General features: G+C 29.2%; 1 protein-coding gene across 1 annotated transcript; it reads left to right on the top strand.

Moving 5' to 3' along the window:
- Positions 1–1,430: 1,430 nt before the first annotated feature.
- On the top strand, positions 1,431–8,924 carry LOC130665547 (eEF1A lysine and N-terminal methyltransferase homolog). The gene is made up of 7 exons (XM_057465992.1): positions 1,431–1,815; positions 1,889–2,011; positions 4,150–4,366; positions 4,674–4,892; positions 6,251–6,507; positions 6,592–7,156; positions 8,246–8,924. The coding sequence occupies exons 1-7, from the start codon at positions 1,724–1,726 to the stop codon at positions 8,789–8,791; spliced, it is 2,019 nt and encodes a 672-aa protein (XP_057321975.1). The 5' UTR covers positions 1,431–1,723; the 3' UTR covers positions 8,792–8,924.
- Positions 8,925–14,727: the final 5,803 nt, after the last annotated feature.

The raw sequence follows: 14,727 nt of genomic DNA, 5'->3' as shown, positions 1-14,727 counted from the left end.
CCCCCACTTTTTAAAAATATTTCATGACCTTGAACTGTCATAAGAGTATTAAAGTTTTATTAATTGATTAAAAAAAAAATTAAAACCGTAATTGAAAAAAGGACAATACAGTTACAATTTTACCTAGATATAGAATTTTAAAAAAATTACTTACGGCTGTTATCAATTAAGAGTTTAACAAAATTTGTTGAATAAATTTCAGCCTATAAAATTTGAAAATTCGAATTATAAAATTGACATGAAAATTCTACTGAAATTTATTTAACAAATTTCGTTTTACTCCCAATTGTTATCAATTGTAAGTAATTTTTTTTAAATCTATACCTCCGCGAAATTACTACTACGTTGTCCTTTTTTCAATCAAGGTTTTAATTTTTTTTTAATTAATTGATAAAATTTTGATACGCTTATGACAATTCAAAGTCATTGAAAATTTTTACAAAGTGGGGAACACGGTCTGATAATACCCTCAATTTGAGCATTTGTAAAAACTAGAAATTTTGATGAATATATTTTACCTCGACTGGATGTAGTGAAAAGGGAGGCGTATATGCGATTGCCTAAAAAATTGTTTGATTGGTCAAAATAATCAAAATTAATTGCTGATGGTTCTGGGCTATAAGTTGTCACTTATAAAATTATATTCTTAAAAAAGTTGAAAAATCCAAACGTGCACAACTGTAATACTTACATTAAATAAAAATGTAGCTTAATTTGTATTTCATTTTATGATCCTGAAATTGATAGACAATCAACAATTTGTGGATTTATATTTCAACAAATCAATTACAAAAAAAAAGAACTAAAAATTGGCACGTTTAGAAAATTCAAAAAACTGTATTCGCAATTTTTTCAAATATTTGTTTTTTATAATTTATCATTTTGAAAAATTATCAAAAAATTATTAGACGTCGGCTAACTTCAGTATCATTTTATTTTGGTGTTTCTTTTATTATCTATAATCTTTTTTTCAAACTGTGGAAACCAGCCAACAGAGCTGCGTATCGATATAAGTAGACCTAATCGGTCATATTTCTTAATAACAATATCTGTAATATATATGAGTTATGGTAAAAAAATTTTAATTAAAAACAAAAAAAAAAACCATTGCAACAATTGTTTGCCTTATTAGGCGTTTTACGAGTGAGTAAAGGGTTGAAAAACTTTGGATGAGAACATTATTATACAATACTTTCAATACTAAACGTATAAATAAAGCTTTACATCTGAGTAGGCTCGAAATAATTTTTTTATAATTTAATTATAATTAAAATTGTTTATTTACTTTTACAATAAGTTACTAGTTATTTGATCATTTTTAATAAAGCAATTTTTTTTTATTATTATTTTATTTATTTTTCTATTCAAAAGTTTTGGCGCTATTATCTTTTATATTCTTTAGTTGAGAGGCAGCACCAATAGTATCAAGTCAGTGCTGATCTTACTGCTATACTAAAACGAAATTACTATAGAAATCTAGAAATTATAAATTTCATGGCTAAAAGTTGGTACTGATAAAGTCAACTCGCTGACAAAATTTTCACCGCCCCGGATTCCTAATATTGATTGACATACAAGTTTACAAATACAAGCCGCACGTTGTTCTGTAACCTTACTTTCCTATATTATTTAAATAAACTGAACGACACTCAAAAATTAAATCGAATTGAAGGAATATTAAAATATTTCTACAGCCATACTTATATTAAATATTTTATAAAAAATGAATCTTTTACCGAAATGTCATGAAGAATTTAGTAAAGAAGATTATTGGAATACATTTTTTAAAAAACGTGGGAAAAAAACTTTTGAATGGTAAATATATCATCTTTTCAATTGTTTTTAGATTATTTCACATTCAATATTTTTATTTTTTGTAATTATAAAGGTATGGAGAATATCCTCAGCTTTGTGGACAATTATCGAAGTATGTTAAAGTAAAGGATGAGATATTAGTTGTTGGATGTGGTAATTCAAAACTCAGCATGGATCTATATGATGTTGGGTATAGGTAATTATGACAAAAACGTCTAATATAGTAGTCCTGGTGAAAAAGTCGTCCTCCCACTACCATTAGTTATCACGCATTTGCTATCCCTGATTCAGAAATTTAATTTGGAATAATTCAATCCATGCTAAAGTATATTTCTCTATATAGTCAATTTTGCCAACTTTGAATTGTTCCGGATCGTGTTTGAATTATTTCAAATTAGATTTCTGAATCAGGGATACCTTCACTATCCATTTTAGGACGACTTTTTCGCCGGGACTACTATACAAGATCAAAAATTTTTATTTATAATTTATTAAGTTGACATACAATCGATTTTTTCTCACTACTTTAATAAAAAGCCATGATATTGATTTTGGAATAGAATAAAATATCCAATTTATTTATTGCAAAATTAAAGGTAATTATACACTTATCTAAAAAATTATAGGAACAAGAAAATTTTATAAATTTTTTAGTGATTTTTGGAAGGCTGTATTTTCGTGAAAAATGATCGTATCGAAAAAAAAAAAAAGCAAATTGAAGCTTAAAATCTCTAGTTTGATGATCTTCCAGCAAAACAATTGTTAGAGCCACGGTTTTTGAGGAATCATAAGCATTAGCTCGAAACAAAATTTTTCTAAATTTTTTGGTTTTGTTCTTTGGGTCTACGGGGCCGGATAAATTTTTTTTAGAAAAATCAATTCATGGCTCGTTTAGGAAATTTATTCAGCTACAATTTGCTTTTTTTTGTTTCTTTGTACGACAATTTGATGTATTTGGCTGACTATAAAGGATAACTATTAACAATATTACTGGAGCAAACACTTAATTAAAATATACTGAACACTTCAAGCGCAAAAGCTGGAGTGATTTACTAACATTTACTTTTGACTATTCAAAACTTTAGAAGACTTCAAATATTTAACTAATTATCTTATAAAAGCATTTAAACGGTAAAAAATCACAAATTCAAGTCAATACCTTTTTACTGATACCAAATTAAATCAGTTTAATTGGTTTTATCACAGAAAGTATTTCTTATTCTTTTAATGATATAGATTGTTTTCACATTCTTTTAATACCTTTTGAATTCATGGTGGCGACGTTTCTGGACAACCTGGAAATGTCAGGGAATTATAAATATATTGGAAAAATATGTACTTTCTTTTTTTTTTGACTGAAAAAATCCGATAACTTTTTTTTTCTATCAAAAAGTGGCACGGTGCGAATGTGATTGTAATACCATCTTGAAAAAAAATTAGTAGTTAGAATTAAAAAGGCTGTTAAAAAAAGTCCTAGTAGAAACCAATCGTCAGCATCTTTAAGTTATTAACATGCATATTGACAAGTCAAAAAACCAAAAACATTAAAAGTATACATAAGTAGTGAACTAATAAGTTTCACTATATTTATTATTCGCGTACACGTAAAAAAAAAAATAGTAGTGGCTACTCTCTGAGATAGTACTGAGTACTTTCTTTAAAAAAAAATTTTAGACAGTACTGTAAGCTATCTAGACTGTATCCACTACTGTCTAGACTATATCCACTACTGTCCGGGATAGTACTCAGTACTTTCCAGAGAGTAGTGGATGTAGTCTAGATAGCACACAGTACTGTCTGAAATTTTTTTTTTACAGAAAGTACTCAGTACTATCTCAGAGAGTAGCCACTACTATTTTTTTTTTACGTGTACTTGTTTAATATATTATTAATATTCTATAAAACGTTCTTATTTATGAAATTTATTTTAGTGAAAATGAAAAATTTATTTTTATTTTATTACAGAGTAAGTTATATAAAAATAGATTTAAAATAAAAAATGAAAAATTATTAATTTAATAAATAAAAAAAATCTATGAGCATTGACAAATAATAAAATAAAGTTTTATTTAACGACAATGATTGATTATTTATTGAACTGACTCATACCATTTTATTTTTAATTAAATAAATATTTCCAATGATTTAATATCACTACATATGGTCAGGGAATTTCAGTTTCAAAAATCTGTGGTCACCATGGAATGGTATAGAATAAAAAATTGAAATACAATGTTCTTATAAATTATTATTTTTGACACATAGTGGATATTTATTTTTAAATAGAGATAAGCTAAAATAATTAAATAAGATTTCATATGTTTATTTTTACAGAAGCATTAAAAGTATTGATATTTCGAAAATTGTAATTGACCAGATGAGAGAACAAAATAAAGTCGATCGTCCAAATTTAATTTTTGAAAAAATGGATGCTACACAGATGACTTATTCTGATGACACATTTAGTGTTATTATTGACAAAGGAACATTAGACGCTTTAATGTCAAATAACGATGAAGAAACTTTGAGTAAAATTGATAAATATTTCAATGTAAGTATTTTTAATTCACCGACATTTCAATAAAAAATGTTTTTAAATCAAATTTATAATAATTATGAACTTGTTCAATGCTCAAAAATAATAATTGGTTCCGTGTTACTTATCAGAATTTAAATTTTGATAAAAATATACTTATTACATAAAATTATTAGTTTACATAAAATAACAAAATCATGTAAATTTTTTTGTTTTTATAAGTCTTTATTGAATATTTTTTTTATAATTAAAACGCTCAAAAATATAATATCATATTTTAACTTTAGAACGACACAATATATATTTTTTTGTTTCTATGTAGGAAATTTCTCGAGTTTTACGAAAAGGAGGAAGATACATATGTATTTCGTTGTTACAAGAACATATTTTAAGAAAAGTAATATCTTACTTTACATCTTCACATTTTATGTTTCGCATAACGAGATGTCAAGATGCTGAAATTAAAGCACAAGAAGAAGACGGCAGTTCTTTCCCTGTTTTTATTGTTATGGCAACTAAATTTCCAGGATTATCTCAGCAGGTAAATTTATAAGTTTGTCTATAATTTTGGTTTTATTTAAATATTTTCTAATTTGATAGCTTAAATCTCTTTAGTGCGATTTTTAATTTGAAGTTTTAATGAATAAAAGTGGATAATTAATGGTGTGTTCGGTGGCTCGCTCGCAGTACGTAAATTTCCATGTATTAAATTGTTTTAGAGCAAAATTCAGAATAGGAAAACAAATACGTAAATGCATAGTAAACAAATGTACTCCAAGCAGCCCAGAGTAAAGAACCGAACACGCCATGCGTAATAGAAACAAAAACGAAGAACCAGTATTTAAATCCGGGTGTTTTTTTAAAACTGGTATTCCATTATTATTGCTAGTATGTCTATATATTATAAACACATAAATATACTAGCAATAATAATTTAATCCTGGATTTGAAAAAAATTTGAATTGAAAGACTGACCTTAAATATTATGATTATTATTATTCTTTATTAATCATGCCAAGGCACAGGCCATATGGCAATTTCATAATACAATTTCCATAAGTTCTACAGGTTCTATGCAAATTTTAACTTAACCTTGGGTTACATTCTTAATTCTACTACATTACATAAATTTATTACCTTATTCATTACATTACATAAATTCTAAATTCTAGAGCTAACTTAAGATTTAGATTAACTTAGATTCAACTTAAACTAACTAGAGGAGAGCACTTTTACAAGTTTGCTCAAATGAAATTTACCTTAATTCTATTTCTGAACACCTCAATACTATTGGATTGAATAATTTCTAGTGGTAGTTCTTGCCAAAGACGAACAGCTGAGACAACAAATGAGTTTTCATAATGTATTGTTGCTAAGTTTGGGATCTTAAATGAAATCTGGTTTCGCTTTGCGGCTAATCTTTCGGATCTTCGACTGTCTAGATCTTCAATAAATATTGTAGTTTGTTTTAATTGACTGTTACATTTTATTAGATTTTTTTATTTACGAATATATTGCCGTGTTTTAAAAGAAGGTCGTTAACAATTATTGAAAGATTTAAAAACGATCATTAGTCAAGAAACCAATTTTTGAGTTTTAAACTAATTATACTTGAAGTCTTCTCAGAGAGTAAGTCGCCGTCAATTTTTACTCCCACTATTAGAAAACAAGTCTAATCTCACGCTGTTACTGCACATTAACATTACAAACCCTAAATTTCCGACAATTATCGACAGCGACTTACTTTCTGGGAGGTCTTTGTCTTTTTTATTTTTTTAATTCTCAGTTTATGAATACTTTATTTTGAAATCAGTGGAAATTATGTTTTAAAATAATTTTTTGCAACAATAGATGCTTGATTTACATGAATTCTGTTTTTAAAAACTTTTTAATTTTTAGGTTTTGGAATTAGCTTTGACAGGAGATCACATATCAAAAGTTTCAAATACTGAAGAACTTATAAATGCAATTCTGGCTGTTCAGCAATCAAATATTGTTTGTAATAGACTTCAAAAAAGAAGTATTGCTGATGTTGGTGAAATTACACTTGATTTATTTTCACCGGAAAATGATAAGCCGAGATATATTATTCACGTACTTGATCGACCAAGAAGTAGTGGGAAATCATATGCAGTATTTTTAGTTCCTCAAGGAAGGTAATTATTTTTTAAAATATTATAATAATTATTTAAATATAAAAATAGTATTCAAATAAAATAAATATCATATTAATTTATTAGAGATAGCGACTGGCTGTTTGGTACAAAAGAGGGTAGAAAAGAGTTTGCTGAGCTTATGGAAAAAGATCGAATAGCGATTGTTATTCTGGGTAGAAATCATACTTTTAAAAATTGGGATGAAGTAAAAGAGGAATTGAATTACTCAGTGAAAAATCTAGCACCTTCTGGGCTTCCATCAAATTCAACAATTGCTTATTTATCACTTGGAGCCGACGTTGGTAAATGTGAAATTCTTCATGAAGAAGAAAGTAAAGTAAATGGTCGTATTGCTATTGAAGATGTTTATAGTGATAATCATGATTTAAAATTTCGAAGACTAATATTTCTTAAAAACCAATTTGTTATACAAAGTGATGCTAAAGTTAAATCGATAAAAACTAGACGAGGAAAAATAAAAGATATAATTGATCATGGATATTTAGCATGTGAGCATCATGCATTTATGTCAATTGGAGTGCAAGCGATGATTGGAAGTAATACTAAAAGAAATCAGTCTAAAGAAATTCTTGTTATTGGGTTAGGAGGTGGTGGCCTCTGTATGTTTCTTTATCGTTGTTTTCCTCAGGTAAGAAATCAAATAATGCATTGTCTCAGCATCCTACAATAGGATGCTTTTTTTCGAACTTTTTTTTTTCTTAGCCTAATATGAAAATTTTTTTGTAGACTACAAAAAAAAAAAAGAATTTCCTGATGATTTAAGCTCTTGACTTTAATTTTAAGAGGTCGCGATCTATTTTTAAAGTTTTCCCATTTAAAAAGCATGGAAACGATATCACATTTTTTTTTAAATTTCTACTCAGGCAGTTTTTGAGCAATCGACTCGTTTTTGGGCTCGTTTAATAGGGCTTGAAGTCCTCTTTAAAATTGCTATGATTGACATAAATGCATTTTTAACAATTCAAAAGTTATGAGACTTCAAAACTTCAAAATTTATTATTTTCATAAAAAAATCATAATTGTAGGCTTTTATTATCCAGGCTTTTAACTTTCTAGAAAAAATATTCATACAAATTTTGTAGTGTGTTAAATACTTTAGAAGAAATATTTAAAATCATTCAATATTTTCAACGCTATTGTTTATTTATTTTTATTTTTCTCTTTTGAAGAATTTTAGAATTATTTTATTTAAATTTAATTTTCGTGACAATTCAAACTTTCGTACTTGTCCCTTTTTTTTTGTTGGTATTATATTAATCGAGCTTAATCAATTTTTACGTAGCTCTTCGACTTTACTTGTCGATTGAAACGCGGATAATTTTGGACGGCCCAAAATCTCAGTAAGACTAAAATTTAATTACTCATGAAAATGCATCTCTGTTACTCAGAGCACTTTTAAAGAAAACTTCAATCCCTCCAAAACGAGCCCAAAAATGAGTCGATTGCTCGAGAACTTCCCGAGCAGGAATTTAAAAAAAAAACGTGTTATCGTTTCCATGCTTTTTAAATGGGAAAAATTTAAAAACAGATTGCGACCTTTAAAAATCAAAATTAAGGGTCGAAATTTTCAGGAAATTTTTTTTCGTTTACAATAAAAATTTCATATAGGCTTAAAAAAAAAAAATGTGCGAAAAAGAGCACCCTAGTCCTACAAATTATTTATTTTTATTTAATTAATAATTATTAATTTTGTATATTATTATTTTTGATCTTTTAGTCTAAAATAACTGCTATAGAAATAGATGAAACAATATTGAAAATTGCCAAAGAATATTTCAACTTTATCATAGATGAAAGATCTAAAGTTGAAATCTGTGATGGAATAAAATATTTAGAAGATGCCGCTAAAAATGGAAAAAAATTTGATGCTATACTTTTTGACGTAAGCACCAATGATAAACTATTAGGAATAAGCTGTCCGCCAATAGAGTTTTTAAAACCTTCAGTTCTATCTTCAGTATCAAAATGTCTTAATAAAGATGGTTTCTTTATACTGAGTTTAGTATGTCGTGATAAAAATTTACGACCAGAAATTCTTAATGATTTAAAAAAAACATTTTCTTCAATAACGTCAATAAAGATCAAAGATATTATTAACGAAATTTTGTTTTGTACTGTATCAAAAAAAAATCCCGATGAGTGGAAAAATATATGGAACAATGCAAAGGAAACTTTTAAGCAAACTTTAGAAAAATCTAAGCTATCAATAAAAAATGATACTGAAACATCAGAATTTCTTCAACATTTAACTATTGAATTGTAATAGTTACCCACTTGTCATTCTTTTAATACTAAAAAGAATATTCTCGTTTGTAAAAAGTGAATTTGATAATATATATGTATGTATATATGTAAACATTTTTTATTTTAATAAAATGCAAATAAATTAAATTTAAACTTATTACAAAAAATAAATCGGAGCATTTTTCAACTACTTATTTTAATGATTAAATATAATTGTACTTGAATTAATTCAAAAGTGAAGCATTTATGTTTGAATAAACCAGCTAAAACTTTTGAAGTTAACCATCTAAAAATAATGGCTAATTACCATTAGTGTACAGAGTAAATAGTTATTTTCGATACTCATGTGCAAAGGTCGAGGTTCCGACAGGCTAGTAGTGGCGTCACGAGTCTGATATTGTGGCGTATTCTCAACAGACCGAGGTCGTTGTTATATGGGTAAGCGCAGCGAGACGTATCGAACAAAATTTTTTGTAATATCAACGGCGGAAGTTAAATTTAAAAGAAAAAATATCTTAAAATTTTCATTACTAAAAATCAAATTTAATAAAATAAGGATCGGGGTGTTTATATGAATCATCTGCTAACGTCTATCCGATTTTCATGACACCTAGTGAGCGATTGTAAAAGTAAAAGAAATTCTCATGAACTCCGACGTTTGTACATGGTAAGGTTACGAATTATTCCTATGTTACCAGAGTAATTTTTTCTCTGTAGTATAGGAATTATTACTATGTTAACATAAGGACAATTCGTGTGTTTAAAAAATTATAAAAGGATGAGATTTTTTTTCTTTTTAAAAATTCAAAAATTCAAATTCAGACAAAATTGATATGACTAAGACATTCACCAATCGAAACACGTTAAAATGAACCATTCCTTTGATTAATCCGGTTTAGTTTTAATGAATCCTTCAGAGGTCAATTTAAAGGTTAAAGAGGTTAGATTAGTTAATTTAAATAAGTGTTGATTTGACTTGCGCTACTTATTTATAAGTCAATATTCATTTTAATCTAGTAAATGACGTTTTTTTTATCAATTATTAATTTCATGTAGCTAACTTTCAGGTTTAAAATTAAGTTTATCCGAAAAAAATTACGTTTCTACAAGTCACATTGCTTTTACGGAGTAAACGTACAGTTATAAATCCCATGATTCTTTGTATAGTAAGCAAGGTAATATATATGTAAGGAAGTAAGTAAATTATCTTTTTTAAAATTTTATATACATAGGAATTATTCCTATGTTGCATAGTAAATGTCCCTATGATACATAGTAAATTTTCCTATGTTACATAGAAACTTTTCCTATAATACACACACAGTAAAAAATATTGTGTAAAATCAACACAGTTTGTGTGTTAAAAACGGTTGACACAAAATTTGTGTTGAAATTTCGACACAAACTTTGTGTAACCCCTTTTTAACACAAAGATTATGTTGAAATATCGCCACAAGAGGGCGCAAAGAATTCCACAGTAACCCCCAAAATGTATTAATAAAGAGTGTATAACACATTTTTAATGTTACAAAATAAAGTGACACAAACTTTGTGTTAGTTTAACACACTACAATTTTTAACACAAACCGTTTTCGACACAAATACACAATATTTTTTACTGTGCAGTAAAAGTTACTATGTCAGCATACAAATAATTCCTATACAACATAGGAATTATTCCTATGTTAACATAGTAAATTTCCCTATGTTAGCATAGTTGAAATTCCTATACGAACATAGGAAATATTACTATGCAACATACGAAAATTACCTGTTTTTTTTCTCCATATATATATATATATATATAGAGAGAGAGAGAGAGAGAGATTGATTGATTGATTGATTGATCGATTTATTTATGCCAAGGCACAGGCCAAATGGCAAATTCAAGTACAATAAAATTTATAAGTACATAAACTAATACATAAATCAGAAAAATTTGCGATTCTTCAATTCAACTAATAAACTAAATTAAATAAAATTAATTTTTCAATTAATAACAGCAAAGAACTAAATAAAATATTCAAGTAATAACAGCTGATAAAAGATCAAAGTTGTGATTTTAAACACTTGGAATCCTATAGTAATTGTCAGAGGGTAATTTTCAGAGATATTGTCTACTTTTACAATAATATCATTAATGATCCAAATTTAACAAATATTCAAAGATCTTATTCTTGAACACTTCAATACTAGATGAGTTGACGATCTGTTCAGGTAATTCTTCCCACAAACGCATTACACTCACTTGGAATGATCGCTCCATGAAGGTCGTAGCAAAAAGCGGAAATTTGTAGAAAGAGTGTTTTTTGGCAGCTAACCTGTTTGAGCGTCTGACTTCAGTCTCTTCAATAAACAAGTCTCGCAGGTACTTGGGTTTACCAACTTGAAGTAGTTTATAGAAATAACAACTCATAAAATACATTCTACGATATTTCACAGAGAGCCATCCCAATTTTCGTCGATAAGGTGTTATATGCTCATCTTTTCTAAGATTAAAAATAAATCTAATTGAACAATTTATTGCACGCTGAAGTTTCAAATCATTTTCAGATGTTGAGTCTACCAGTACGACGGAACAATAATCAACAAGTGGTAAGATGGTTGCTAATACTAATAATTTCCTTATGTCAGTTGAAAAAATGTTCTTTCGAACTTTAAGACAGTGCAGAGCTGAATTCACTTTGCTGACTAATTGAGTGACATGATGATTCCAACTAAGGTTCTTGCTAATATGCAACCCCAAGCACTTGGTTGTATCAACATAAGGAATTATGACACCATCTATGATAATCGGTGGTAAATCAAAATCACTCAGTTGCTTCAATTTACTATTCGATCCCAAAATCATAGCTTTGGTCTTAGACAAGTTTATCTCCAAGCCATACTTCTTGGCCCAATTTGCAACTGATTGTGCATCAACATTGACCTGTCTGACTGCCTCATGGAGCTGATATAAGAAAAAGTGTAGGTAGATATATTTGTCATCAGCAAATAGACCATGATTGCAAAACACTAACCATCTGACTACAGAATTCATGACAATCAGAAATAGGATTGGACCAAGAACAGAACCTTGTGGAACACCAGATGAAGTTATGAGGAGCTGAATTGGAGTCCCGAGATCATTCAATATTGACTGAGAACGATTTGATAAGTAGGAGAGAAACCAGATAATTGTTTCCACTGAAAATCCAAGCTCGAATAACGCAGTCAATATGATTTTGGGATCAACATAGTCAAAAGCCTTACTCAGATCAAATAAGACTATTATAGTAAGTTTGTTCTTGTCCATTGCCTGTCTAATATCATCAGTAAGCCTCAATAATGCTGACTGTGTGCTGTAGTGCTTCCTAAACCCAGATTGAAAAGGATCCAGTAGTTCATTATCTTCCAGATAGGTTATAACTTGATTTGCAATGATTCTTTCGAAAACTTTGGCGAGGTGTGATAAATTTGCTACAGGACGGGTATCAGATGGAGATCTAGGCGGTGAAATTTTGTTCAGAGGGATTATGAAGATAACTTTCCAAATGTCAGGAAAAATCCCAGTATCAAGAGATCTATTGAATAAGGCAGTAAGAAATAATGAGACTTGCGGTAGGTGATCTCGCAGCCATCTTAAATCCAGTCCATCGGGACTTTTCCCTTTAGACTTTGAGAGAGTAATATGCAATGCCTTAGTGACATCAACGATGTCAATCTTGATCCACTTAAATGAACACTCAACTTGTCTTGAATAATTCAAGGGCAACAAATCAACAAAATTTTTACTGCAAGGTGGGTGTTTTCTCACTATGTTTGCGTAATATTCATTCAGTTCAAGAGCATCAAAGAAGTTTAACGGAGATGAAGGATTTGACTTAATTAATCCAAGATGTTTGAGCTTACTCCAAATAGATGAACCATATGAAAGATTCGCAAGAGTAGTTTTCAAGTATTCTTCACGAGCATAATTCAACTCAGCTTTGAGATTTTTTCTTTTAATTCTAAAAAGAGCAAGCAGATTTGGATCCCGATATCTTCTAGCTTTCTTATAAATCTCGTCACGCTCTTTGCACTTTACTTTCAATTCCTTTGTAAACCAGGGATTTCTATGTCGGACAATCTTTTTAGTAATTTCTGGTGCAAACAAATCCAGGGAAGATAGGACATTAGATTTGAAGAAAGTCAGTAATTCATTTGGATCTGAATTTTCCAAAACAGTATTATCAATTTTTAGAGAATTTATCAAAGTACTTGAGAGGACTTGATGATCGCAATGTCTCAAATTTCTATAAGTAATTTTCTTCGGTGCTGGTTTTGAGCAATTTAACTTGTACTCGCAAAATAAATAATCATGGCCATCAATGAACGGAGAATCTGATTTAGAAAAGGAGACTAATTTACTATCACTGTCCAGCAAAATGACATCCAACCAAGAATCATGATTATTTTTATGGAAAGTAGCACCATAAGGCACACAGAACAATGACGATTCTAAAATGAAGCATTTCAAGTGTCTAGCCGTGCAGCTATCGTCCAATAAATTACAATTTAAATCACCAGCTATAATGATATTATTAAAATTTGGAGCAAGTTTTGAATAGATATCAAAAAATTCATTGAGGAATAGTCCTTTGGGTCTTCTATAAATGCAGGATAATAAAAGGTGAGATCCAGAAAAAAGGGTGACATCAGCTATCAAATACTCTGGCTGGTTCAGATGATCAGAAGTAGAAATATGTAAAACCTTGACTTTTAGAGACTCATGGACAAGACAGGCCACTCCACCTCCCTGGATGTAACGACCAGTATCTGTATTTCTTAAAATTCGATCTCTTCGAACAAAATTGTAGCCATTTAGTGAGAAAATACTGTTATCGTGAGAAGGTTTTAACCAAGTCTCAACAAGAATAATAATGTCGGGTTTAGTATCATAAATCAAATTAAGTAATTGAGCAGTATGACCAACAAGGCTATTTATATTTAAGCTAAGTACATTTAATGATAAAGTAATTTTTCCAGTTAAGTTATTAATTGAATTAATTAATTGCTAATCGAGTTTAGCAAGATCAGCAGAACAATTTATCTTAAACTTTTCAGAGCCATCATCCTTCTTCGCATAAATCTGACCACTTGTCACCCAAACATACTTAAAGTTTTTTAGTTTAGCCTTCTCTTTTGTTTTAAGTAGCAACTTATGTACCTCCGGCAACAAAAACTCATTTACGTAGATAGCACCTTTGAAATTATGATCAACACAAGCCGGAAACACAGTTTTAGCCAGCAAATTTCTTGACTTACGTTTCGAAGTAATAATAAAATCACGTACTCGAGATGACTTCAAGTCAACAAGATAAGAATGACTGCTAGTCTTATCCTGTCTAGGCTTATTTTTATTTTCAAATTTGCGAGTACTCAAAACATCACTGACCAAATTCGGTAAATCTAAGGCATTAAGAACAGCAGACGGAATTTCTGAAGGTGATAATGTGTTTGCTACTGAGTCAGGAACACCTGAGATCACTAACTCAGTAGTGTTTAATAAGATTTCAGTAGAAGCAGATGACATAGTCGCTGTTTTTTCAATGTCTGACAGTCTTTCGTAAACTGAGTTAAGGTCATTTTTCCTCATATCCTTTAACTGAGCAATATCCGTAGTGAGATTTGAGATAGACTCCGTGTTAGTCTGAACAGTGGCAGCTAACGACGTCAACTTATTAGCAGTAGCCACCTGTGAAACTTGTAAATCACTCAATTTACTGCTCAATTCCTCAAGTTTCTGATTTGTTTTCACCTCTGAACTAACAAATTTTTCCATAAGTGCTGTTATTTTATCATCCAATGATTTTTTAGACCAATCTGCAGGTAAGCTTGACATTGTTGGTGAATTTACAGGTGATGAAAAAACTGAATCAGCACTGGGAGTCAGCGGAGCACTTGGTGTAACTGGAAACTCAGGGAACGACTTCT

Source organism: Microplitis mediator, chromosome 3 (assembly GCF_029852145.1).
Source record: "Microplitis mediator isolate UGA2020A chromosome 3, iyMicMedi2.1, whole genome shotgun sequence".
NCBI classification, from domain to species: domain Eukaryota; kingdom Metazoa; phylum Arthropoda; class Insecta; order Hymenoptera; family Braconidae; genus Microplitis; species Microplitis mediator.
The sequence above is the reverse complement of the archived record's forward strand: the minus strand, read 5'-3'. Positions and strand labels throughout refer to the sequence as shown.